At 32.1% G+C, this 27,628-nt stretch overlaps 3 protein-coding genes across 3 annotated transcripts; 2 read left to right on the forward strand and 1 right to left on the reverse strand.

Moving 5' to 3' along the window:
• Window positions 1-1,318: 1,318 nt before the first annotated feature.
• Window positions 1,319-5,782, reverse strand: LOC130823423 (uncharacterized). The gene is made up of 3 exons (XM_057688044.1): window positions 5,578-5,782; window positions 5,162-5,493; window positions 1,319-1,354 (listed from the first exon to the last, which is right to left on the reverse strand). Exons 1-3 carry the CDS (start codon window positions 5,780-5,782, stop codon window positions 1,319-1,321), a joined length of 573 nt encoding a protein of 190 aa, XP_057544027.1.
• Window positions 5,783-17,959: 12,177 nt separating this feature from the next.
• On the forward strand, window positions 17,960-18,850 carry LOC130824352 (zinc finger protein ZAT10-like). Its single transcript, XM_057689321.1, has one exon. The coding sequence runs from the start codon at window positions 18,035-18,037 to the stop codon at window positions 18,740-18,742; it is 708 nt and encodes a 235-aa protein (XP_057545304.1). The 5' UTR covers window positions 17,960-18,034; the 3' UTR covers window positions 18,743-18,850.
• A 3,256-nt stretch (window positions 18,851-22,106) lies between these two features.
• LOC130824353 (NADPH-dependent pterin aldehyde reductase-like) lies at window positions 22,107-26,676 on the forward strand. The gene is made up of 5 exons (XM_057689322.1): window positions 22,107-22,542; window positions 22,679-22,748; window positions 25,054-25,247; window positions 25,647-25,819; window positions 26,396-26,676. The coding sequence occupies exons 1-5, from the start codon at window positions 22,339-22,341 to the stop codon at window positions 26,463-26,465; spliced, it is 711 nt and encodes a 236-aa protein (XP_057545305.1). The 5' UTR covers window positions 22,107-22,338; the 3' UTR covers window positions 26,466-26,676.
• Window positions 26,677-27,628: the final 952 nt, after the last annotated feature.

The raw sequence follows: 27,628 nt of genomic DNA on the forward strand, positions 1-27,628 counted from the left end.
GCATTATGAGTGAACTTGTGATGCTAGTTGAGCGTTATGAGTTGTTATACTTGGAAACGAGTATGTGATAGGTCTTAGTTGAAGACTTATCGGGATGGGTCTTGGTTGGAGACTTGTCGGGATGTATGGCTTATGCTTGAGCTTTGCATCAGGTTTGACTTGAGAATATTTTTGCTTCACTATGGTTTGATGAGGTAGTGGTTGACTACATGTTCTCGTCAAGGTGGAGATTGTTGAAATATAGTGACTCGAACAAGTCGTTATATGGGATGAAGAGGAAATGGGTCAGAGAGACCTCCGCGGGGCGCGTAGAAGACCGTGGGGCACGGAGTACATACTGTACCATTCCGCAGGACGCGTAGAACTCCGCGGGGCGCGGAGTTGGCTCTGCTCCTTTTCACGGCTCGCATAATGACGGTTTCTTGGCACGTTTTTGGCCGGTTACTCTTAGTCTTTGACGGTTTTTTGTATTTTCTTAACCCTAATTTCTTTTTATTATGAGGTATAATATATAAAGGCCCCATGTAATTAGAATTAGAATAAGATGCAATGCAAAACACAAAGTGAGGAAAACTAAGAAAGAAAAAGCTTGGAGAGCCATTGTTGTGATTTCTCGTGTTCATCTTGTAATCTCCCGGTTTATAGTGAAAAGTTTATTCTCGGTGCCGGTGGATGTAGCTATCACGTTAATAGTGAACCACGTTAATTTCTCGTTGTAATTTTCTTTATTGTTTGTTTGAATCTTTATTGTTTCATTATTGTTTTTCGATATTTGCTTCCGCTGTCGCACAACAGATTGTCCACTCAAATATACCTCCTCTAATTTTAAAAACTTGCAACATTTGGTCCATAAAGGTCCAAATTGAATTTACAATAAAGCGCTTTTGAATTTCTCAGCAAAAAGTTCTCCTTGAAGTAACATATACTTCTATGTAGAGCATGTCTAGTGGATATGTTTTTATGTTGACAAAAAAAATTACCATTTGTTTTTTCGAGTGGATTATTTAGTATTTTCACTCTTATTTCCATTTTTTCAGAGAGAAAAATATGGGATTTATCGCTTGTTTGTTTTTTGTACAATGAGATAAAAATATTAACATCTTTCGTACTCCTTTTATTTTTACTTTAATTTGTCACTATTTTTCTATAAGGTAATTTCTATTTTGATGGGGATAAATAGTTATTATCTCATGTTTTATCACCAACATGTTTGTTGACGGCTTGACGTATGGGTATAATCATGTGATTAGGGGAGAGTTATGTCTTCTCTCAGTTGAAACATATACAGTTTTTACGAAGAGAAACCTAGGTGTAATTCTCATTGTCGCACTCTTAACTTTCCGCATCTCTTAGCCTGTCTTGTACCCAACAAAAATTGTGCAATCAAAAATCTCAATTTTAGTTTCTTGTTAGTTGTTACTTGTTACTATAGGTGTTTAACAGGGTGGGTCGACCCAGCGAGTCAAGAGTTGGATCACATTTTAACGGATTATTAGTGGGTCGGGTCAATAATGGGCCGGCCATTAAAGGAACTTGGTGTAAAGGGTCAGGTCAGTCAATAATGGGTCAGGCCATTAACGGAACATGGTGTAGAGGGTCGGGCCGAGACGGATAATAATAGGAATTAGTTGCAAATAAAATCTACCACTTTTTCATATTTTATATGATATTATTAATTTATTATATACATAGGTGGGTCGACCCAATGGGTCATAAAGCAGAATAAAAAAAACTACTATATGTACTTTTAAAAAATGGGTCAAAGTGAATCGGGTTTAAACGGGTTTGACCCTAATTGTAAAACCTACTCTTGTTGTGTCAATAAAGTAAATACTAAATATCAAATAATTGTAAATCTCATTTATAGTCATTAGGGGTGGGCATAGGTCTTGGACCTTAAGGATTTAGACTAGACTTGACCCTAATTTTAAGGGCCTGGATCCATCTATTTTTGGACCCTATGAATTCGGGTTGGATCTAGATCCATGGCCTTAGGATCCGGGTCCAGGTCCACACACTTGAGACTCAGATTCGACCAAGGACCCATTTACCTCTTTTTTAAAAAATTATTTATTAGTTATCATGTGAATTTAATTGTTTAATATGGAATTTTGTTATATTCCGTTATCGTAGCATATTCCGTTAATTTATTGTTAATTTCCGTTTAATTCATCATTTTGTAAGATTTTTCCACATGGTAAACAGTTTTTGCCCTCAAATGCTTTATTCACCATTTTAATTTTTAATTCACCGATTAATTTATCAACGCCCTTAAATGCTGTAACAATTAAGTAAATATGTATTAGTGCTTGGAATGCACCTTTAGAACTTATGAAATGCACCTTTTGAGCTTATAAAATGTGTCTTTTGAATTATTTATTAGTGCTTGTAATGCATCTTTTCAACTTTATAATGCCAATAACTTGAATGAAAATAAAATTGTTACAACATTTAAAGGCGTAGATAAATTAATCGGTGAATTAAAAGTTAAAATGGCGAATTAAACATTTGAGAGCAAAAATTGGATGCTACCATGTGGAAAAATCTTACAAAATGATGAATTAAATAGAAATTAACAAGAATTTAACGGAAAATGCTACGACAGTTAAATAGTACTTAAATTGGATGCTACCATGTGGAAAAATTTTACAAAAATATTACCATTGGCGTTTCGTGAAAATTAAATGCCAGCACGTGGAATTTTCCTTAAACGATTTGGATTTGAAAGGCATGCTTTGTCTGTACAACACATAAATCATTCCACGCCTCAGCAAATGACACCGCAATATATGGCACCGCGTAAATAATTAATTATAGGGAAAGAAATGAAATTAGCACACACAAGACACGTATTATTCTCTCTAGACTCTAGTAACTTGATCTAGACAATATAATCTTGTTCATTTTTATTTAAAATATTTTAATAAATGCTTATTTTTCACACTAATTTATTTTAACATTTTTATATCTTTTACTAATTTTATTTTAATTACTTTTATTAAAATATTTATTTAATAATTGTTGTGTTCGTATATTTCGACTAATTTTCTTTTAATATTTTTAAAATATTTATGGTCCTTACTTTTCTTCCAAGAAATTTTTTATTAAATCAATAATATATCCATCTTCTAAAATATTCTATTTTTCTTATTTCCTATGAACAATTCTTGTGGGAACTTTTTAAACATAGGGAGTATCATGAAGTATATATATCGAATTAATATATATAAGTGTTTAGTAAAATAACTTATTTTGTAATTTTAACTCATTTTTACACAAAAAGCTAGTTTATAGTTGGGTCATTAAATTATTTATTGCTATAGCAAATAATTTATTGTTATAAATTATAATTTTTTGAGCATGCTTTTAGCAATATTGTAACACCCTCAGAATAGGTCGAACTTTTGAAAACATCTTTAATGAAAAACATGAGCCAACACCTACTCATGGGAGTGTTACCGCCACATCTATTTCTAATAAAATAGATGTAAGGCTTAACGACTAAGAAATAACTTAATAACTTTAAATTCAACAAAGGGTCTTACAACATAAGAGAAGACTAAAACGCAATCTATGTCCATATAAAATTTAAACAATTTAAGGTAAAATTTAAACTGAAATACGACTCTAACAAAAGCTATGTTTCTAGGTGATCCTCACTCCACGATTCCCACGCAATCAATAACCTGCAACATAAGAATGCAAGAAAAAACAAGGGAAAACTCCCAAAATCAGGAAATTGAATAATTCCAACTCCATCCCGTAAAACGATTAAGTTTGAAAATGATTTAAGAAAATACAATATAATCAAAATGGAAATAATTTTAGAAAATAACATATAGCTGAGTTTAATAGAAAACAATTTGAGAAAACAATATATATAATATCACATAAACCAATTTATTAATTTGATATTTAATAATGACAAACACATAATCAATTTTTAATTTGAGGGAACGAGAACGCCAGTAGGCCGAGGCTTTACCCCTATACCTACTTCATCAAGAGGTCGTCACCCCAAATAATTCAAGGCCAGCAGAGTAGTCTCAGGGAACCCTATTGTGCACACCCCTCCTCTTTGGATCACAACAAATAGAAGGAAGACCAAACATCGTATCAAGTATCAGAAATAATAATAATACCTGTCGGCAGCTATACTAACCAAACAGGGCAACCTGTTCATCACCCTTATACTTGGATCACAACAAATATAAGAGCTTCATTTCCCTCATGTTACAATTTACGTGATTTAATATATTTTAATAATTAGTCGCGTGCACACAAACATATAATAAAACATACATTATTTATTTTATTTTGGGATGATAAATTTTTCCCAATAAATATATATCTCAGGATATCCAACTGAAATCTCATTTTCCAAATCACCATTCTAACATCAACTGGTAGCAATAGGAATTAATATCACAAATATTTCTCTTCCAATTTAAATCATATCTAATTTCGTTATCAAAATAATAATACAAATTTTATCGAAATAAAAAAAAATTATAAATTCAAGTTTGACAAAAATAATAATAAATATAATTTGAGAATATATAAAACATAACATCATATAAAATAATGTCATATCGAATCATGCACCCATTTAAACACATTAATTATCACTTAGCACATAATACTAACGGGATAGTCCTAATTAGATGGACATTGAGAATTACCTTGTCACGCGATCCTAGACAACGTACGCTCCTAATAATCTCTGTCTACGAATCTGCTGTCTTTAATAGCAAAATCTTGCGTTTTCTTGACTGAATTTTAAGCAAATGGGAGATGGAGGAAGTAATTTGTAGGAGAAGAAGGAAGTGTGAGTAATAATGTGAATGAAATTAAGGGTAATTGGTTTAATTTATAATAGGTAAGTGAGGTTGGTTATAAGATTTAGAGGGAGAAGTGGGAAGTTATTGTTAATGGGGAGTTATTTTTATTTTTATTTTTTTTATTTTAATTTTCTGAAATTTATTTATTATTATTATTATTTTTTAAAAAAAAAAACGGTTGTTACACACACTCCCCCTTAAAACAAAAGTTCGTCCTCAAACTTAAAGTTAACTACTGAAGTTTTAAAAGAAATTGGACGATTTGATAGACTCGCACCACCCCCCTATTTAAAAAGTTTCGTCCTCGAAACTCAACGTACCTGTTCGAAAAGTTTCGGGTATTGCTTTGTCTTGTCAACTTCGGTTTCCCATGTGGCTTCTTTGGTTGGCTGGTTCGTCCATAATATCTTGACCAACTTGATTTCCTTGTTCCGGGTACATCTTGTTTTGGTATCAAGGATTTTTATTGGTTTTTCTTCAAAGGTAAGGGTTTCATCAAGTTCAATGTTTTCAGGTTGTATGATATAGGAAGGATCATGGACATATTTTAGGAGTTGGGATACATGGAAGACATTGTGGACTTTGGCTAGGTTCATAGGTAATGTTAATCTATAGGCTACTTCCCCAATTCGTTCCAATACTTCATAAGGACCTATAAAACGAGGACTCAATTTACCCTTCCTACCAAATCTCATGATACCCTTGGTTGGTGACACTTTGAGCAAAACTTTTTCACCTACTTCAAACTCTAATGCTCTCCTCCTGTTGTCTGCATACGACTTCTGACGATCTTGCACGCCCCTCATAAGTTCTTGGATCATCCTTACCTTCTTTGTAGTCTCCTCAATCATGTCTGGTCCTAATCCCAACGACTCATTAACATCATTCCAACATATAGGACTCCTACACTTTCTCCCATATAGGGCTTCGTAAGGTGCCATTCCTATGCTAGAATGAAAACTATTATTGTAAGAAAACTCTACATACATCAAATTATCCTCCCAAGATCCACCAAAATCCATAACACATGCTCTTAACAAATCCTCAAGAGTCTGAATCGTTCTCTCTGTTTGACCATCTGTTGCTGGATGAAATTAGTACTAAACTTTAGTATCGTGCCCACTGCTTCTTATAGCATCTTCCAAAATTTAGACAGAAACCTCGAATCTCTATCCGATACAATGTCCTTAGGCACACCATGCAATCTCACTACCTCTTGAAAATACGCGTCTGCCATCTGTTGCATTGTCTAAGTATTCTTCATCGCTATAAACCTTGCTGTTTTTGTTAATCGATCCACTATCACCCATATGGCATTCTTCCCTGTTTTTGACTTTGGCAATCCTACTACAAAGTCCATTGAAATCGACTCCCATTTCCATCCAGGTACTTCTAATGGTTGCAATTTTCCCCCCTGCTTCATATGTTGAATTTTTACCTTTTGACACATTAGACACTTCACCACAAAGCCTGCAACTTCACGCTTCATGTTGGGCCACCAAAAGTTCTTCTTAAGATCCTTGTACATCTTATCACCACCAGGATGTATTGAGTATGGGGAATTATGGGCTTTAGTCATAATCTTAGTCTTAAGCTCCTTGTCATGCGGTATGCACCATCTTCCTTTATACTTCATTACGCCATTTTCATCACTTTCGAACTCAGGTGCTTGACCATCCTCCTTCAACTTCTTCAATTTAGTTAACCAATTATCCGTAACTTGCTTCACCCTAATTTCCTCAAAAATATCGGATTCAATCGTCATTCCATTCAATTGAGTACCCACATATCCATATTCTACCACTTCTAAGTTCATCCTACGAATCTCTTCACACAACTCATCTGCTAAAATTAATGCATTTATTGTATGACTTGACTTCCTACACAGAGCATCAGCTACTTTGTTTGCCTTTCCTTCACAATACTTCAAATCCAGATCATAATCCTTAATGAGTTCTAACCATCGTCTTTGCCTCATATTCAACTCCTTTTGAGTGTACAAGAACCTCAAACTCTTGTGATCAGTATAAATCTTGCACTTTACTCCAAATAAATAATGTCTTCAAATTTTCAATGCAAAGACTACAACTCCCAATTCTAAGTCATGTGTGGGGTAACTCTTCTCATGCGGCTTAAGTTGTCGTGAAGCATATGCTACTATTTTCCCATCTTGCATCAACACACAACCTAGTCCATTCTTAGATGCATCTTTATAAACCTCATATTCTCCACTTTCATTCGGTAAGGTTAGCACAGGAGCAGAGGTAAGCCTTGATTTCAACTCTTGGAATGCCGCTTCACACTTCTCATCCCATTGAAACTTAGTGGTCTTCTTCATCAAATTAGTGATAGGTTGAGCGATTCTCGAGAAATTTTTCACAAATCTCCTATAGTATCTGGCTAGCCCTAAGAAAGTTCTCACTTCTGTCACATTAGTGGGTTTAGGCCAGTTCATTACTGCTTGAACCTTTGAGGGATCTACCATTACTCCATCCTTTGTAATTACATGCCCCAAAAATGCTACCTTTTCCAACCAAAATTCACATTTTGAAAACTTGGCATACAACTTATTCTCTCTTAAAATCTCTAAAACTTTCCTCAAATGAGCCTCATGCTCTTCTCGATTCATAGAGTACACTAAGATATCATCAATAAAAACAACTACAAACTTATCCAAATAAGGCTGAAAAGTCCTATTCATAAGGTCCATAAAGACAGCAGGCGCATTAGTAAGTCCAAAGGGCATGACTGTGAACTCATAATGGCCATACCTCGTTCGAAAAGCTGTTTTGGCTATATCCTCTTCTGCAATTCGTAATTGATGATAACCTGATCTCAAATCAATCTTTGAAAATACCCCTGCACCCCTAAGTTGATCGAATAGATCCTCAATCCTAGGAAGTGGATACTTATTCTTCACCGACACATTATTAAAATCCCTATAATCAATACATAGTCTCAATGCTCCGTCTTTCTTCCTAACAAATAACACTGGGGCTCCCCAAGGTGATACACTTGGTCTTATATATCCTTTATCCAACAAATCCTCAAGTTGTACCTTCAACTCTTGTAACTCGGCAGGTGCCATCCTATAAGGTGCCTTTGAAATGGGTCCTGTTTCCGAAACTAAGTCAATCTTGAAGTCTAACCCTCTCACAGGTGGCATCTTTGGAATCTCATTTGGGAACACATCAACAAACTCCTTAACTACAGGTATCTCTCCTAACTCGTCCTCTTTCATGCTCGTGTCCTTTACATGGCACAAATATACGGGGTAGCCTTTCCTAAGATGGGTCCGGAGATTTAAGGCAGAGATAAGCTTGGACTTTGGTGGCTCGGAAGTAGTTTCTTGGTAGGTTAGTTTATTTCCCTTAGGGCCTCTAAAGGTAATTCTCTATTTAGCACAATGGATTTTAGCCTGATACCCCAATCCATTCCCAAAAATGAAATCGAGGAAACTAACAAAAAACAAAAGACAACATAAAATATAATTAAAAGAAATAACATACTCCTACTAAGTACTTAAAAGTACTTCAAAACAATAAACCCATTCGTCCCCACTCTCATAATTTATTTTTATTTGTAACTTACTTAAATTATTTAAAATAATTTTACTTGTATCATTTAACCTATTTTTAATTTAAGCCTTTACAAACTTTAACTCCTAAACGACCTTAAGGTTTGACCAAAACAAACCTAAGCTACTGATACGACTTTGTAACACCCTCAGAATAGGTCGAACTTTTGAAAACACCTTTAATGAAAAACATGAGCCAAAACCTACTCATGGGAGTGTTACCGCCACATCTATTTCTAATAAAATAGATGTAAGGCTTAACGACTAAGAAATAACTTAATAACTTTAAATTCAACAAAGGGTCTTACAACATAAGAGAAGACTAAAACGCAATCTATGTCCATATAAAATTTAAACAATTTAAGGTAAAATTTAAACTGAAATACGACTCTAACAAAAGCTATGTTTCTAGGTGATCCTCACTCCACGATTTCCAAGCAATTAATAACCTGCAACATAAGAATGCAAGAAAAAACAAGGGAAAACTCCCAAAATCAGGAAATTGAATAATTCCAACTCCATCCCGTAAAACGATTAAGTTTGAAAATGATTTAAGAAAATACAATATAATCAAAATGGAAATAATTTTAAAAAATAACATATAGCTGAGTTTAATAGAAAACAATTTGAGAAAACAATATATATAATATCACATAAACCAATTTATTAATTTGATATTTAATAATGACAAACACATAATCAATTTTTAATTTGAGGGAACGAGAACGCCAGTAGGCCGAGGCTTTACCCCTATACCTACTTCATCAAGAGGTCGTCACCCCAAATAATTCAAGGCCAGCAGAGTAGTCTCAGGGAACCCTATTGTGCACACCCCTCCTCTTTGGATCACAACAAATAGAAGGAAGACCAAACATCGTATCAAGTATCAGAAATAATAATAATACCTGTCGGCAGCTATACTAACCAAACAGGGCAACCTGTTCATCACCCTTATACTTGGATCACAACAAATATAAGAGCTTCATTTCCCTCATGTTACACTTTATGTGATTTAATATATTTTAATAATTAGTCGCGTGCACACAAACATATAATAAAACATACATTATTTATTTTATTTTGGGATGATAAATTTTTCCCAATAAATATATATCTCAGGAATATCCAACTGAAATCTCATTTTCCAAATCACCATTCTAACATCAACTGGTAGCAATAGGAATTAATATCACAAATATTTCTCTTCCAATTTAAATCGTATCTAATTTCGTTATCAAAATAATAATATAAATTTTATCGAAATAAAAAAATTATAAATTCAAGTTTGACAAAAATAATAATAAATATAATTTGAGAATATATAAAACATAACATCATATAAAATAATGTCATATCAAATCATGCACCCATTTAAACACATTAATTATCACTTAGCACATAATACTAACGGGATAGTCCTAATTAGATGGACATTGAGAATTACCTTGTCACGCGATCCTAGACAACGTACGCTCCTAATAATCTCTGTCTACGAATCTGCTGTCTTTAATATCAAAATCTTGCGTTTTCTTGATTGAATTTTAAGCAAGTGGGAGATGGAGGAAGTAATTTGTAGGAGAAGAAGGAAGTGTGAGTAATAATGTAAATGAAATTAAGGGTGATTGGTTTAATTTATAATAGGTAAGTGAGGTTGGTTATAAGATTTAGAGGGAGAAATGGGAAGTTATTGTTAATGGGGAGTTATTTTTATTTTTATTTTTTTTATTTTAATTTTCTGAAATTTATTTATTATTATTATTTTTTAAAAAAAAACGGTTATTACAAATATGTTACAAAATTTACAAGTCAAACCAATTGATCAAATAATTTGGTACTTCTATATGTTAAAGCAATGTGTTAAACCAAGTATATATCTGCCGTACATTGGTATATGAAGTATTTTGAGCCAATTAAATGTTGGCATCATTTTCTAAATAAACTCGGTCACGTCTGTACTATACTACTATCTCCACTCATTTGGTACTCCCGGAGTTGCTTATATTTAACTTTTTTTTATATATATTTATAAGTCTTAAATTTATATATATATATATATATATATATATATATATATATATATATATATATCAAAAATTATATATTTACATGAATTTAATAAAATTTTATATTAATATATTCAAAACTTATTATTATATACGTGAAAATTCAAATTTAAATTTTTTTCATATATATAATATTTTAAATATAATCTAATATGAAATAGAGTAATCTGAAACGAATATTAATTAAACTAATTAGAAAACCACCAACATAGTAGTTTATGCTATTTTTATTATATCACTTATATTATTATCACAGTGGACTCAGCAATTATCCCATAAGTATTATTCAATTTTAGAGGCTGTTATTAAATTCCACTACAATTTTTATAATAATAAAAAAGTATAATAAGTTTTATAGATTGATAAGTACAAGTAGGGAGGCAACGTGTTGATGGAATTGGATACTTGGTGTTGAGTATTATCTTCATATACCTTATCAACTCAATACTTCATGTTGATTGTTGAGTGATTTGATATGCACAAGACAAATTTTAAATAATTAATATTATTGTTTATTAATTTAAAATAAGTTTTATTCCTCATCTTCATATCTAATGTAATTTGCTCATAAAAACTATAATTAGAATCTGAAAAGAAAAAAAAGACATCAACTACATCAACTACATCAACTCATACCTATTAAGAAGAGTGCAGCCAAAGATTTAAAATAAATTTTATTATAATTGGATACTTCAAAATAAATTCAATTATTATAGTCCGGAGAATTATTTCTAAAATTGACTTGGCTAAATAATTACCCACGATAAAAAGAAAAATTTTAAAGAAAAATTAATAAAATCCCATCCCCATCCTCTTTTACAAACTATGAACTCATTTCATTGTAGTTGAAAAGTTGACTTTTAAGTTAAATTTACAAAATTCATTTTGTTTTTGATAAACATTCAACAATTAGCCATTAATTTTTAAAACACCTACATAACAATTAATTATCAGTCAATATTTTCAAAAACAAGTCAAATCAACTAACAATTATTTGTCAAACTAACTCTAAATAAAAATAAAATTTTTAAAGACGAGAAAGTAAAATAACATATAAAAACAAAACTAAAAAAATAAGATAAAAATCAAGTGAAATTTGAAAGTGGGAGATAGATATATACAGTCATATAAGTCATATACTAGAATAAAGTGTTTGATGTTATGTTTTTGACCATAGAAAAAGTCCAAAAATGAATCTCTTCTTAGTTGTTACTCTATGCACGAATTTCGTTAAAAATATTTATCTTAATACGTACTATTAAGCAATATATATATATATATATATATATATATATATATATATATATATATATATATATATATATATATATATATATATATATATATATATATATATATATATATATATATATATATATATGATGTTTATTTTGATGGTATAGTAATATTATTGTGTTCTGGTTAAAAGTTAGAGGTGTGAAATTGATAGCTTATTATTTACTAAATGTTAGCAATATGATATAGTGAAATCCAAACATTTTCATTTCTTGAATTACATATCAAGTTGATCATGTTTACATTCCCAGCGAAATTAAATTACATACAATCGATGTAAGAATCAAAACATTTTAGTGTAGATTAACAATATTGAGACATGTACTTTGTAGTAGAAGACATACCTCAAATATGAGAAAATACTTCTTTGTAAACGACATTTGCGATTTTATTTGTTGGGTTCTTGTCTTTGTCACATATTAAAACCTTTAAACTACTTCTGCTTGTTACCCTTGAGACAGCTACATATAATTGACCATGGTTAAATACAGGTTTTGGGAGATATATTCCTACATGTGACAAAGATTGACCCTGACTTTTATTTATTTTCATGGCAAAACATGGTATAATAGGGAATTGTCATCGTTGTAATTGAACCGATAGTTTTGATGAATCAGAAGGGGTTAGAGTAATGCGTGAATTTAACACTTTACTTCCTTTGTGGCAACCGGTTAGTATTGTAGCCTCGATTACATGATCTCCTAAATGGTTGACGACTAACCTTGTACCATTGCACAATCTCGCAGAAGGCTCAATGTTCCTAAGAAACATTACGGGAGTGCCTTTTCTTAAGCTAAGTTGGTGATTAGGTAGTCCAGAACATTTGATAGTGTTGAGGAATTCCATTGAAAATGTGTCATTGTTTGTGGTGGAATACTCATCTGATTTGCTAATTGCATCTGAGCTTAAATATACCTTTGCATCTCCGGGGAGCATTGATAACACAAAATCGTTCACTTGTGTCACAATCTCATTTGTAGGTGCCAAAACTGCCCTGTCTTCGAAAAAGTTTTCAAGAGACATATTTTGAAGTAAATTCGGATAAGTACTGTCCACTATTGCTGTGATTGGATCAATGTAGTCCTTAATTAGGATGTCACTCTGGAATTTCAATTGTGACTTCTCCGTCGTTTGGACCTTCTATTTGTCTATCTCCAATTTTGAGAATCCAGCCTGCAAATTCATGCTTTTGTAAATCATTGTGCAACCCATTTTCAAGCCTCATGTTTTTTGTTAAGAAGAATACTTTACATGAATACCATATACTTAAAGAGTTTATGGTTGCGTAAACAATATCTTGTCATGTTCCCTTTGGAATAACTGGTAAAATTTGTCTAAAATCACCACTAAACACAACCACATTTCCTGCAAATGGTAAAGTTGAAGGGAGTTCATCATCTCCATGGAGTGCATCTCTCATACTCCTGTCAATGGCCACAAAACAAAATTTGCTCATCATTGGTGCTTCATCCCATATTATAAGCTTGGTTTTATGCAAAAGAGCTGATAATTCGCTATTTGGTTGAATACCTTTACATATGGAATCCTTATTTATATCTATAAGTATGCCAAAGCGCGCAAGAATAAGCAGTTCTTCCTTTGGGTAGAAGAAGTGATGCAATTCCACTGGATGCAACTGGCAATACAATTTCGCCTTGTGACCTAATTGCGGCACATAACATTTTCCACATGAATGTTTTACCAGTTCCATCATGACCATATATAAAAAATACACCCATAGAATCTTGTGTAGTTGCCAAAATGATTTCGTTGTAGATTGCACGTTGCTCTGTTGTTAATCTTTGTAGTAGCTTTTGATGTTCAAGGTGGATCTCCTCTCTGTCATATCGCATTTCTTTTGCTATTAATTTATTTATGTTGTCCCTAATGTGAAAAGATTCTGGGCATATTTCTTCAGCGATGCTTCGGAGTGAAAATCCTTTGTTGATGTATTTGAAGAGATATTTGACTGCTCTGGACTGGTTGCACCACTCAACGTTTATATGTGCTTTGTACTACAACAAAAGCTTCATGTTCTAAGGAACAACATGGCAATTGTCTAAGTGAACACCATTTTTTTTCAAAACTTGCTCCGGTGTCTCGCCTTCGGTATACTAGGAACCCTTCTTCATCAACCGTTGTTTCTGCGTTGTACCTTTTTGGATAATTTTTCGTACATTTTCCCTCTTGCATACATGGAGAGATTAAATTTGCATTACCGCAAGGGCCATGCATCATCGTGTCACATACTATGTTGTAAACTTCTTCATTCTCCTCCCGATTTGGAATCTTTGCTGAGATTTAATAATATCTGATGGATGAGGGATTTTGTAATCACGATGTAGAAACAACACAGTGTGTGCATGTGGTAAACCTCTCTTTTGAAACTCAACACTGTACACAACTGATTCAAACATTTAAATAAGTTAGTAATTTAAGTTTATTTAATTTAATTTGGAGGGATTGAATAAATTGAGATATAATTAAAATATACCTACGTTTGTTTTTCCAAAAAAATGTCCTTTTGTAAGATCTTTTACTAAATCATCTAGCTTAATCTTAAAAACTCGACATATGATATCTGGTCTTTCCTCAACACTTAAACCCATCTTATTTGCAAATCTTTTTAGTTCAGGACATTTAGGGTTACATGAAATGTGATATAAATCAGGGAAACCATACGTCTTACAAATTCCCATTACGTCATGGTATAATTCACTCATAAATCTATCTCCTCCATGGAAAGTTGATAGTAATACCACACGATGTCCAGACGATTGTGATGCACAATTTCCTCTTTTGGATGCATCTTGGAGATTGATGGAATTCTCAGCTCATAGTTTTGTCTGGTTGCAGCGTATGAAACTCAATCTTTGAGATTCTATCATAGTCCATGCGTCAACAATAAATTGTTGAAACAAATTTCCAGACCGGGTAATAATATTGCACTCCTCATCATGGTCCATTATTTTGAAAGCAAACCATTCACGCATAGTTAATGTATTCATAGGTTTATGACTTGTTGATGGTTTAGAATGATTTTCTTTATGGCTAATATTAGTCCGATATCCATCTTCACCATACGAGAATAATAATGGATACTGCAATGGCAAATAAGATGCATGCAACTCTGATATTTGATGTAATGGACCCCCTTTGTATTGGACGACAATATCACGTTTATCAGTTGTATTATCTATGTCTCCAACGATGAGTATAGCAACTTCAAACGCAGTAGGGAGGTTGTATTGTCTTCCATCATAAGATCGATTACTAATCAGCTTGATCTGAACATTTGTTTCTTCAGATTGTTGTATCCTATCCCTTGCCTTTCTATAAATCATGACATATTGATTATGTTGGTCCAACTTTCTTTTTATATTTTCCACTATGTCGTCATCAAAGTCATCAAGATTACGTAAACTGAAATATGTGTAGCTTAAATAAATGAGTAATTAGTGTATGTTTTAGAATTATTTTTTGTATATTAAATTGTTAATATGTTTATATGATCTAATATATTACCACAGAGCCTGCTTCTGATTTGAAACTTCATTTTTGGTGTCAATAATGTATAGTTGTTGAAACTTTGTTGTATTACCTTCATCCGGAACTAAACTACCCTTTTTGTGATAATTTTGACCCCCTATTGTGAAATTATAAGGGCCTCGTCCGTAATTGACCCTGTTTTCAATCTATAATAATAATATAATAATAATAATAATTTTAAATAATGTATACTATTCCAAATTATATGTATAACTAAATTGAGTATAAATAAAATAATGAAAATAAAGAGGAAAATTACCTATAAGAAGACAGGGGTCACATTCTTCTGCTAAAATTTTATTGAAAGGCATAAATTTTATCTCATAAGGTGGTACTACTAAATCATGACATACTTTTAAGGAAGTATACTTTGCGATATAAATTTTATATTCATGTTAGAAACCTTATAATCTTGTTTTTGTAAATTTTAAAGTTGCTCAAGGAATATGATTTTCCCTCCTCTAGTTGAGATCCATAAGTTTCATAATTGTAGTAAGCAATGGAGGCTTGAATTGTAGTACTCTGAGATTGGAAAAAAAAATATAAGAGACATTGATTAATACAATATTATAGCAGTAATTAGTGAGAGTAAACCTTTTAAATTGGTTGATAAATTACACAATTCCTTTTGTTAAATAACAAAATAATTTACCTCATCATCCATCAAGATCATGTGTAACGCAGTTCCTTTACCTTGTCCCTTACCCATATCTTCCATTGATTTCTATGTATATATATGACTTTAGCCTTAATTTCAAACAAACCCTTTGATTCTTTAATCTCAAAAAGTTTCTTAAATGGTATACTCATTTTTGCATCAACAAATAAATATTGCTTTGTAATTTTACCAATATTTTAAGTGATATCTAATATTATCAAGTAATGAGTGTATATTTATAGTGGTATAAGCTTTCAATGTTGTCCACATAATAATTATACTAAATGTTAGTATCAATTAATAATACTAATAGGATATGATAAGTTTGCATGAGCTATTCCATTGTATCACTTAACTCTAACTTTATTTTTAAAGGTTTTCAGTTTCTATTGTAAATTGTCCTTTATAATGCATTATGTAGGGAATATGAAGGGAGAGGTTTATAATTGAATTAGATACATTAATTAGCTTTACATTAATCAATTGGTTAATTTTTCTTATATAAAGCTAAACTAAAATAGAGATTATTATTAATTAATATTAATATTAATGATAATAATTAATTAATTACTAAATAATATTTTATTATTATGAAATTTTGAATTCTATGGCATTATGAATATTTTAATTACACTTACTACCATGTTAAATTAACTTCTTTATTGATGATAATGTAAACTGCAATAGGGAAGATGGAGATTAATAATAATTATTAATTAATTATTAATTAATTATTAAATAATATTTTATTATATATTTTTTAAAATATTATAAGTAGGCATTAAGAATGAAGTAAGTAAACATTTAAGATATTAAAAGTAGACATTAAGGATACGATAAGTAAGCATTAAAGATAATGTAAGTAGACATTAAGAATACGATAAGTAGGCATTAATTTTTAATGGGCTGGGCTTAAGATTCTCACAAAGATACTCATGCAATAATGTCTCTATTAGTGTCATTTTGCCACGTTTTCTATTTAAATTATCACATTTATTTTGTTATATTTTTTTATTTACAAATTGATCTACTATTTTTTATAAAATATCTTTAAATTCATTTACACAATTTAATTTTTTTTCATTACCCAAAATTTAGATGATCGAGGGGATGCACTAATAAGTAATAACTAAGTACTATCTTCATTTTATTATATTTGATATACATTTCACTTTTTACGCAAACAAATGCGTAATTTTAATCATTTATATCTTAAACTATACTTAACTTAAAATTATAAAATATTGATATTATAAACGCATGTGATTAAATGTTATTTCACTTGAATATATTTTTTCTTACACATAAATCGCAAATAGAAATAATTTTAAACGATGACGGTCTCTCAAGAGACTAACTGATTCCAAATAGCATGAAATAGCAAATTGTCAAAAGGTTAATAGTGTTTTACTTTAAGACTAATAGTGATAATTAAATAGTGTAAGAATACGAAGGGTAATAAATTAAGTAGGTGACAAATACTTAGATGAAGTGACAAATGGCAAAACAATAGATTCATAAACTGACAAATTAATAAGTATCAAAATAATTGATTCATAAAGTGACAAATAATCAATTAGTAGATTATATGATGATGACTACTTCTATTAGTTAGCCACCACACCACACCACACCACATCTTCTTTCTTCTTACTTCTTTCCCACTCCCTTAGTTGACCCACTTCACTTCTCTTTTCTTCTCTTACCAACTCTCTTCTATTTATGTTATTTTCTAATAAATTATTTTAAGATAATAAATGTATATTAAATCAACCTAATAGAGATAATCTCATTATAACACTCTTATTTTTAAAATATTATATTTCCTTAATCATAAGATAAAATAACAAACAATGTGAAAATCAAACTTAGAATTTTACTTGAAAACAGTGATATATTTTTCAACTGTTATAACACCCGATTTTCAAATAACTTATCGTTTATATATATTCTTTCACCTCCTTTTCCTCCCCCGCACAACAAACCAACTAACAAACACATTACTCAACCCAACTCTTAACCATTTTCTCTTCTCTCCTCTCTTCTCCATATGGCTCTTGAAGCACTCAATTTCTCCCATAGTCCTCCTCTAAACACCCAAGATCCATTAATGCAAACCAAGAAAAAACGCTCAAAACGACCTCGTTTAGACCCCTCTTCACCTTCCGAAGAAGAATATCTCGCTCTTTGTCTCATCATGCTCGCTCAAGGCGGGCCCTCTTCTAAAACTACCCTTGGCCTCGTCTCAGACGAGTCCGAGGAACAGAACATTCCAGAACCATCACGACCAGTCACCTACAAGTGCGCGGTTTGCGATAAGCAATTCTCCTCTTACCAAGCTTTAGGCGGTCACAAGGCTAGTCACCGGAAACCAGCGACCACCATCGAAGGCTTATCTGATACGACGTCCGGCATGCCTGATTTTGGCGGGAAATCGCACGTGTGCTCCATATGCAATAAGTCATTTCCGAGCGGTCAAGCTTTAGGCGGTCACAAGAGATGCCACTATGAAGGTGGCGTAAATATTAATAATAATAAAAAAATAAACTCCGCCGCCGTGAATTCGAATGTTTCTGACGGCGTTACCGACACGTCGACGGTGACGCATAGTAGGATGGTGGATTTCGATTTGAATTTGCCGGCGTTGCCGGATAATTTGACTATTGAATTTGACGGAGTCATCGATCATATTTCATTCGATCAAGAAGTTGAAAGTCCTCATCCGTCCAAGAAACCTCGCCCTTTTTTTGCTCTCTAATTTATTTCAGTTTGAGTAGACAGTAATTTATTATCACACAAATTATTTATTTTTTTTCTTTTGATTTTTGTAAATATAAAGTTTGATTGTAAGTTATTATTATGACTATTTTTCTATTATTTATATTTTTATTAACACTTGGTTATTTTCTTTTATTTTTTTATAAAGGGAAGACCATATAGGTACTAGAATGACGTCAATCAATAATTTCCGATTAAATAATATCATTCACGCAATTTATTTTTTCTTTTCATTTATGATTATACTTTCTCATGTCTTCCATAAATCTATAATTTTCATTTAAATAATTGATATAAATATAAATATTATCAATTCTCATGAATTTTTTAGATTTAAAAAGTGAAAATTCAGTTATAAATGAAAGAGTGGAGTGAGCTTTATAGGTGATATTAAAAGAATATTTTTTTTGCCCCATTTAATTTTTCATTTTTAGTTTTCCTACTTATATTTTTGCATTTGGAATATATTTAAGCTCTTTTTTAATATTATATTATATTTCAAATAATTTATTTCATCTTTTTATTTAGTCTTAAATTTTCATAATGTTTCCTACTTTTTAAAAACAATCTAGCATTATTAAAAATAATTTTAATCTAATTATGTGATTAGTGATTAGTATTGGAGTATTGATGAGATATAGAATAATGAAAGTTGACGTGATTAGTGAAGTTGTGTAATGAAGAGGATAACCGCCAGTCCGCCACGACAAAGTTGCAAACGCATGTGATGTGATTAGCTAAAATGAAGTGGAGGATAGAGAAACTTATGTCTTAATATACTTACCAACTTAAACTTCTTAGCTAACCTAAGCTAACAAATCAATCTTGTTTTAATTCTTACATAACCATTTTAGACAAAAACTAACAAATAAATATATATATTTCTCATCGTCATCAATTTAATATTCAGCACGAAGTTAAGGTTTGGAGTATTCCCTCGAGAAAAAGATAGTAGAAGGAATGCGCGCTATTATAATTAAACCCTCAAGTTAAAAAGTTTATTGTAGCTTCTCTAAAAAGACGGATTAAAAAGTTAAAAAGTATGGAATAAGAAAAAAATAAGTGCAATAAAAATATTTATATAGTTTTTTTTATTATATTAATAATTATATAACAAGTAATTTAAAACGTTCAAATAAAAAAGTTAACAGATTAAATAATTGAATTTCATTTATATTCATACAAATTATGTGGTCCATAAAACTCATGTTTCATGTATTTTCGTCCGGTTCTTCCTTTATTTAAACAAAGCCAAAAGTGTAGTGGCATATTCCCTTTCCACCAAAGTTTTCGTTTGGTTCATGTAATCTAATGATCTAAACATAACAAAAATACAATGCACGTATTACATGTATTGTTCAATTAATAGAAAGCCACATGGCGGCTATGTAAGGAAATATTGTTGGAACATAAATGGTAGACCGAGAGAATGAGAAAATTAGGTGAAATTCAATTTTATATTTTTATCTGAAAAAAAATAATATTTAAACCAATTGAGAAAATACCCAATTCTTCTCCTAAATATAAAGAACTTCCAATAGTACCTTTTTAGAGGTACATTAACATTATACTCCTTCCATTACATGAAAATACAAATCTTGTGGAAATCAAGAAAAGGTGAAAAAATATTAAAAAATATATACTTTATTTTATAAGAAAATGAAGAAAAGCACAGATAAAATAAAAATGTAAATTAATTATGTGAAATAAAATTAAATAAAAAATGTGAAACAAAAACAAAAATAAAAAAATAACGGTTCATGGATTAAGAATTTCATCACTGTCATATAAAGCCAATCAACGACAATAAGACTATAAGAGGCACACATGATATACAAATCACTTTACACTCTTAAGTCTTTACATACTAAGTATAAATGATAGACGATACAGAAGCTTTGTATTAAATTAATAGTTTGAATGATAAAATAAAAAGTAAACTTTCAGAGAACTTTAATTATTTATTATTTATATATAGGTTCTTTTAAATAAGTTTAGAGCCTTGTTTGGGTCAAATACAGATTGAATCATTCATTACGTTCAAGTCTGATTAAATCTCGAGTTCATTAGAGCATTGATGCAATGGCATAACTTAGTTAGGGTGGGATGGGCGTCGTCCCTCGAACTTTTGCCTCTTTTTCTTTTGCTAAAAGGTCAAGAGTTTAAACTTTTATCTTCTTTTTTAAACTCGGCTTTAATATTTCTGCTAAATTTCACCACTTGGTTTTGACATATTTGCTAATGCACCATAATATTTAATATTATTATCTTATGCTCTACAATTTTGAGAACAAATAAAGTCCGCTTAGAAAATCAAAACTTATACTCCCTCATATTCTCTTTAAATGTCTCATTTTGATTTTGATACATTTGTCAATGCACTATTTTAATCTTGATTATCTCTAAATGTGCTTGAGTAAAAATTATAAAAAATTAATATTAATAAAATTTACAACAAAACAATAAAATAAAATCTCACTTGACTATGTTTTAACTCTTGGATTAAAAACAAAGCAAATATTAAGAATAATTAATAAATAGTGTTGAAAAACCAAATAAAACATTCAAAAGGGAATACGAGAGAGTATTAGCTAAAGCTAGTTTTGCTTTTAAGATAAAAATTAAATTTGAATCTCACTCATCTCCTCAGCATATCTAATTAATCATCAAATATGAATAAATGCAACATTTTAATAAAAATTCGATTCTCACATACAAAATTATCCTCTATTTATTATTTGGACTTTTCATTTTGCTTTGCATACTTGTGTCCGATCCTTGATGCTTAGACATCGGTATAACACTTAGATACTTCATTTTAAATATTAGAAAAAATTACCTAGAATAATCCAGCTTATTCGTGATTTTCCTATAATAATCTCACCTATTGATTAAACATGAATAATCCCAACTTTAAGGGTTATTTTCCTAGAGTAAACCCAGTTACTGGATAACTTGCTATAGCAAGTTTTATTTTTTTAAAAAAAATAAATTAAAATAAACTGTCGAAAAAAATGTTAAAAAAATATTTTAAAAAAATTATGATTTTTTTATTATTTAGACTTTTTATGTAAATCAAAATTTTTCTCTAATTATAAATTAATATTCAATTTATTTTTATGGTGAATTACCTATTATAGCAGGTCATTAGGTTATTCAAGTTTACTCCAGGCAAATACCCCTTAAAGTTGGGATTATTCATGGTTAATCAATAGGTGAGATTATTGTAGAAAAATCACGAATAGATTGTATTATTCTAGGTAATCTTTTCTAAATATTAAAATTAAATTTTTATACGTATCTTACGCTTTGGCACGTATCAGTTATCAACCTCAGTATCCGAGTCCACGTAAAGATTATCCTTATCCCAAAATAAAAAATAAAAAAAACTCGCCCGCACAAATTCGAACGAACTCGGTAGTTCGGAAACCTGAAAAATCTGTTATGTCTGTTACTCCTGTTCTGGTCCTAAACTCTCAAATCTGTTCAAAATCGCACTACATTTCTCTTCCTCCTTCACAATCTTCTTAATCATCATCACAATTCTGCAACTAAAAATCAGGTTTGACGACAGCCATGGCATCTGTATCAGGAGGAGCACAGAGAACAATCCTCATTACAGGAGTTAGCAGAGGTTTAGGGAGAGCTCTTGCTATAGAGATTGCTAAGCGAGGTCATTGTGTTATTGGATGCGGTCGCTCTCAGGATAGTCTCAATTCTCTTCAAAACCTACTACCCGATTCTCCCGACAATTCTCATATTTTACACAATGTTGATGTGGTAATTTTTTGTGTTTGTGATTATTCAAGGGTTTTTTTTGTATTTATTGAAGTATTATTTGATTCTTTTCGGGTTTTAATAATTTGTGAATGGAATTGATGGATTGGATTGTGTGTTTGGAATTGTTGGGTTGCAGAGGTCTAATAGTAGTGTGCACGAACTTGCAAAAATGCTTGTTGATAAGAAGCGCATTCCTGATATCATTGGTATGTTTTCTTGTGTTGATGATTTTTGTACTCTTTTTCAACATAGAAACATCTAGCTAAGTTTAAATTATGTATAAATGTTCTGTAGATGGGTTTCAATTGGATTTTTGGATGGGTTTCAATTGGATTTTTGAAATTTGAGTAGAGTTATGATAGGTGGAATGTGGATAAATATTTTAGTGAACGTTGCAAGTTCAAAGTGATTGAGAAACAACTGTATTTATGCAAGGTTTGGATGGAAGGAAAGCGAGGGAGTGAATTGGAGGGATATCGTTTCATTCATTTAAATACCAAAAGTGGATGTGAGGGAGATTATACTAACTGTTAGTGCAAGTGCTAAATTACTTAAGTGTGACTTAATGACTCAAGATAAGGATATTATGTTGTGAGCAACGATGAGAGTGCGAGGGAGTTGAGTGTGTTGAACGTAGAGTAAGTGGGGTGCATTAGGGAGAGCAATGAGGCTTCAACTAAGGCAACAAAAGGCTCTACAAAGGGTGAGGAACCATGCCTTGAACAAGGCAAGACATAGGAAGTGGGTTGCTCGAACAAGGTAACGAGATAATAACAAACAGAAGTGGACTTTGAGGTGTGCTCATTTGAGCACAGTGTCTGCAACATTTCGCGAGGTTCTGTACTATGTGCTTGTTCGAGCACATTGGCTAGAATGCTATTTGGACTCTTGAATGCACAGTTTGAGGCATTGAAAGAGTGTAATGTGGAGCAATTAAGCTAGGAATAATAGTGGGTATTATTTCTACATTTATTGCTAGGTTTTATTGTTGATGTTAAATATGCATTAAGAGAGTGCTTAATTGTCATGTTTAATGTAATGGTGTTATTGTGCTTTGACAGTGATTGAATGTGTAGTTCTAGAATGATGTATTCCTCTCTATGAATAGGATACATTTTTTATAGAACAACCTCACCATAACACACATAAACATATAATGAGAGGGCTACTACATTGTAAGAAACTTGAGAGTGTTCTTCTATGTATTAGTATTGTGAGATCCCAATTGTGAAATGTATGGCTTGAGAGGTTATTCTCAAGTATGTGAATTTATTCATTATTGTACTATTGAATCCATTAATAAAAGTAAACATTAGTTGAGGGAGAGGTATCCAAGATACCTCATTAACTTTCGTGTTTGTTGTTTCTTTTGTTCATACTTTGTTTTTCATCAATTTCTACATTTGTTCTTTGCCATTGTTGGGGGTCCAAGCACCCCCTTTTTTACTAAAAAATAAGCTTGATGAGCTACTCCTCCTATAACCAATTGGTTATAGGATCATCGGGTTTGTGTGCAGTCAACTCTCCTCTTACGTGGGTCTTGTTGTGTACAAGCCCAATAAAAAATTTGTCAGATGCAAGTTACATGAGTTGGATGAAACGTTCCATGCGTATGATCCCTAGTCTATTGATAATCTAGCTTAACGTAGTTAGTTCTCTTAATAAAACTTTGTTCGTGGCAACGTGAAGAGGCATATTGATTGTGATAATGAGGAGTGCCTCACTTGAGAGCTAAACTCCAAGCTCCTTCAGTAGTTTAATCACCCAATTCATAAGTCTTATGTCATGGCTTTGTATTCCGCCTTAGATAGAGAGCGACTTAGAAACATAATTATTTTTTCCTAGACTTTCAACTTATGAAATGGTTCCCAAAAGGAGAAGAGACCCTGTAACTGACTTTTCTGGCGTGAGCAATATAATTTAATGGAACGTGCAGATGACTTGCCATTACGGTCTTTGCTGAAATCCAAAAGGTATATAGGGACTACATCCATTATATTATGTCAAACATCGTATGTTCACGAGGTTAACCTTGAAACATTATTGGGAAATGCAGACAGTACACATTCGCCATTATACATATATAGGTTCTTCTTGATCATGGATTCTAGATGGTGTACTAATCATGGGTGCCAATTAGAGGCTTAAGGCACTTATTTGACTACCTTGGAATATTAATATGTAATAGACTGGGTTGTCTCCGATAGTGATTCTCGTATATATGATATAATGCTAAACAGTACTTCTCTTCTACAGAGGAAGCAAAGCAATTATATTACCTATTAAATGTTAAGAGCGTGAATTTGGATCATTTCCTTGTGAATTGGTAAGTGTTACATGTTCCTCGTGAAATAATTCGCAAAAATTGTGAGAATAAAGTTCTGTTTTCTGTTTTCCAGTTCTCCTCGTTTCTCTAAGCAGACAAAGGATGTTTGCTAGCTGCCTCATTGTGTCACATGCATCTATCTTTTAAACCAATGTTAGATAGTCATTCCATGTATTTTCTTGCAGTAAATAATGCTGGAACCATCAATAAAAACAATACCATCTGGGAGGTTACAGCAGAAGAATTTGACACTGTGATTGATACTAATGTTAAGGGGATAGCTAACATGCTTCGTCATTTTATCCCTCTTATGATTGAGAAGAAGCATGGCATCATCGTCAATATGTCATCTGGCTGGGGACGATCAGTAGCTGCTCAGGTGATGAGTTGTTTTGCTGTTTTGTTTCGCCCTTTTGATATCTTCATGTCGTCGAATTAGCATTGCTTCAATATACCCTTTTTGATGAAAACTAATAAAGCTCATGTACCAATATATTGTTGAAGCATTACACAAAAGAAGATTCATTGCCAATATGGCACGATTGAATATGTAAGCTGTGAGTTACTGTTAAACTTTGGCTCTGCTTTAAGGCAAAATGGCTTGAAAGAAAATTTGCTTGGCTGAAGCCCCAACTGTGAACAAAAAAGCTAAAACGCTGCAGGAATTTTAAAATAAGATAATTCTAATGAGTTAAGATTAGTTTAGATAAACTATGTAGAGCATACCCTTAATGTGCTTTTTTGGATTATCCTAAATTGCTTAGCCCTCTTCTGCAAGGTTGCCCCATATTGCGCTTCCAAATGGGCAGTTGAAGGTTTGACTAAAGCAGTTGCAAAGGAGCTGAATAGTGGTGTGGCAACTGTTGCTCTCAATCCCGGAGTGATACACACAGATATGCTTGAATCATGTTTCGGCAGCTCAGCTAGCGCCTATTCAAAGCCTGATCAGTGGTATGATTTGTCTCCTTCCCTATGCTAATTCATAGTAATGCTAATCTAAACTTCTTTTAGAAATAAAGGGTATTCAGTTTTACATTGGCCAAATGCCGTTAAATGACTCTCAATTGGGTGGATGACTAGAGGTTCAATCAATATAACCTTAACCTAGTACCAATAACGAATAAATTTTTTTTTATTGAGCAAGTTTCTTCATTTGTTTCTCTGTCCAAATCCAGGTATGATTGTTTTGTTAGGGTATATAACATATCCTGGGACCTTAACCATTATCTTAAGCTTTTGGTTGAGTTGATTCCTTGACAAGGTATCAGAAGCCAGTATGACAAGAGGTCACGGGTTTGAATCTCAACCATCTCTCACTTAAAGTGGAATATTTAGCGTCAGGTATGAGGAGGGCCTGTGGTGCATCCACACTTCTAGCCCAAAGGGCTCTCGTGTGAGGGGGCATGTTAGAGTACATAACATATTTCGGGACCTCAACCATCAGCTTAAGGTTTTAGTTGAGTTGGTTCCTTGACATGTTTATTTTTGTTGGACATTCAAGTGACTCAATTTGGTATTGTCCAACAGGGCACCAAGGGCGGCGAATCTGATACTTAATCTAACAGCTGCAGACAATGGTGCATCATTAACTGTGTAAAGAGTAACAGCCAAACTTAACCAATGTTTTATTCCTTTAATCTGTGTTATATACTTATATGTAATACTTCTGTATAATGTAATAAAATGAGGAAGGGGAAGGGATAGTAATTTGTAATTTTGGCAGATTATATTATGAACAAGACTGATGAAATTTGTTCATTCAAGGCAAGAGTTGAATAGATTATACACCAGAAATGCAAGGCAAACCAGTCGAAAACTTTCGTCTTGGTGCTGCAAAAATGGGAATGTATTATGTATCAACTAGAATCGTACTGGCACTGGTGTTTCCATGCTAATTATAGGATCTGCTTCTAGAGCTGCCTTTATGGGCATGGACTAGATCGATTACTTTGGGTAATTGAGAAAGGTAAGTCCTATATTTCGAGAACAGATAGTTTTAATCAGCTAACTCCCTTGAATCTGGTTGTTGATATATATCGATCTTTGTGTAGGTGATTAGTTTTGTTTTGCTTATGCAATGGGAGTTGCAGCTTCTTTGTGAAGAATTTAAGAATGCGGAATTTTAGGGTTAAGGAATACTATTTTGTATTACTTTTGATTACCATTACAGCTCCATTATATACACAAATTAGTTAACTAAGGAAATAAAATAACTAGGAAATATATACTTGCCCTAATACATTTGCTAAAAAAGAGTAACAAAATTAGAATATCCTCAAAATAATATATTTCCACAGTCCCCCTCAAGTTAGGTTATAGGATTTTCGATGCCTAACTTGGATAACGTAGTCTCGAAGGCTTCAGCTGAAACTCCTTTTGTAAGGATGTCAGCTAGCTGATCTTCTGATCTCACGTGTGGGATGTTGATGATTTCCTTCTTCAATTTTTCCTTTATGAAGTGTCTGTCAACCTCCATATGTTTCGATCAATCATGTTGGACCGGATTTTCTAAGATATCAATAGCTGTTTTATTGTCACAGAATAACTTGCATGCTTCTGTTGGTGGAAAGTCGAGTTCGTATAAGAGTTTTCTTAGCCATAGGATCTCTGTTATTCCTTTTGCTACCCCTCTGAACTCTGCTTCTACACTTGATAATGCGACTACTTTCTGTTTCTTACTCCTCCAAGTAACCAAGTTACCCCTACAAGAGTGAAGTATCCAGATGTAGATTTCCTACTGTCTCGATCGCCTGCCCAGTC

This window comes from Amaranthus tricolor, chromosome 9 (genome assembly GCF_026212465.1).
Source record: "Amaranthus tricolor cultivar Red isolate AtriRed21 chromosome 9, ASM2621246v1, whole genome shotgun sequence".
In the NCBI taxonomy this organism is placed as follows: domain Eukaryota; kingdom Viridiplantae; phylum Streptophyta; class Magnoliopsida; order Caryophyllales; family Amaranthaceae; genus Amaranthus; species Amaranthus tricolor.

Bases quoted from the DNA above. Each gene is read 5' to 3' on its own strand.
- LOC130824353 (XM_057689322.1), top strand. From the start codon at position 22,339: ATGGCATCTGTATCAGGAGGAGCACAGAGAACAATCCTCATTACAGGA. The intron at 22,543-22,678 runs GTAATTTTTTGT...GTTGGGTTGCAG, and splicing joins TTTTACACAATGTTGATGTG to AGGTCTAATAGTAGTGTGCA. The intron at 22,749-25,053 runs GTATGTTTTCTT...ATTTTCTTGCAG, and splicing joins GCGCATTCCTGATATCATTG to TAAATAATGCTGGAACCATC.
- LOC130824352 (XM_057689321.1), top strand. From the start codon at position 18,035: ATGGCTCTTGAAGCACTCAATTTCTCCCATAGTCCTCCTCTAAACACC.
- LOC130823423 (XM_057688044.1), bottom strand. From the start codon at position 5,782: ATGGCACCTTACGAAGCCCTATATGGGAGAAAGTGTAGGAGTCCTATA. The intron at 5,494-5,577 runs GTGAAAAAGTTT...CTCGTTTTATAG, and splicing joins AGCATTAGAGTTTGAAGTAG to GTCCTTATGAAGTATTGGAA. The intron at 1,355-5,161 runs GTACGTTGAGTT...GGTACAAGACAG, and splicing joins ACCCGAAACTTTTCGAACAG to GCTAAGAGATGCGGAAAGTT.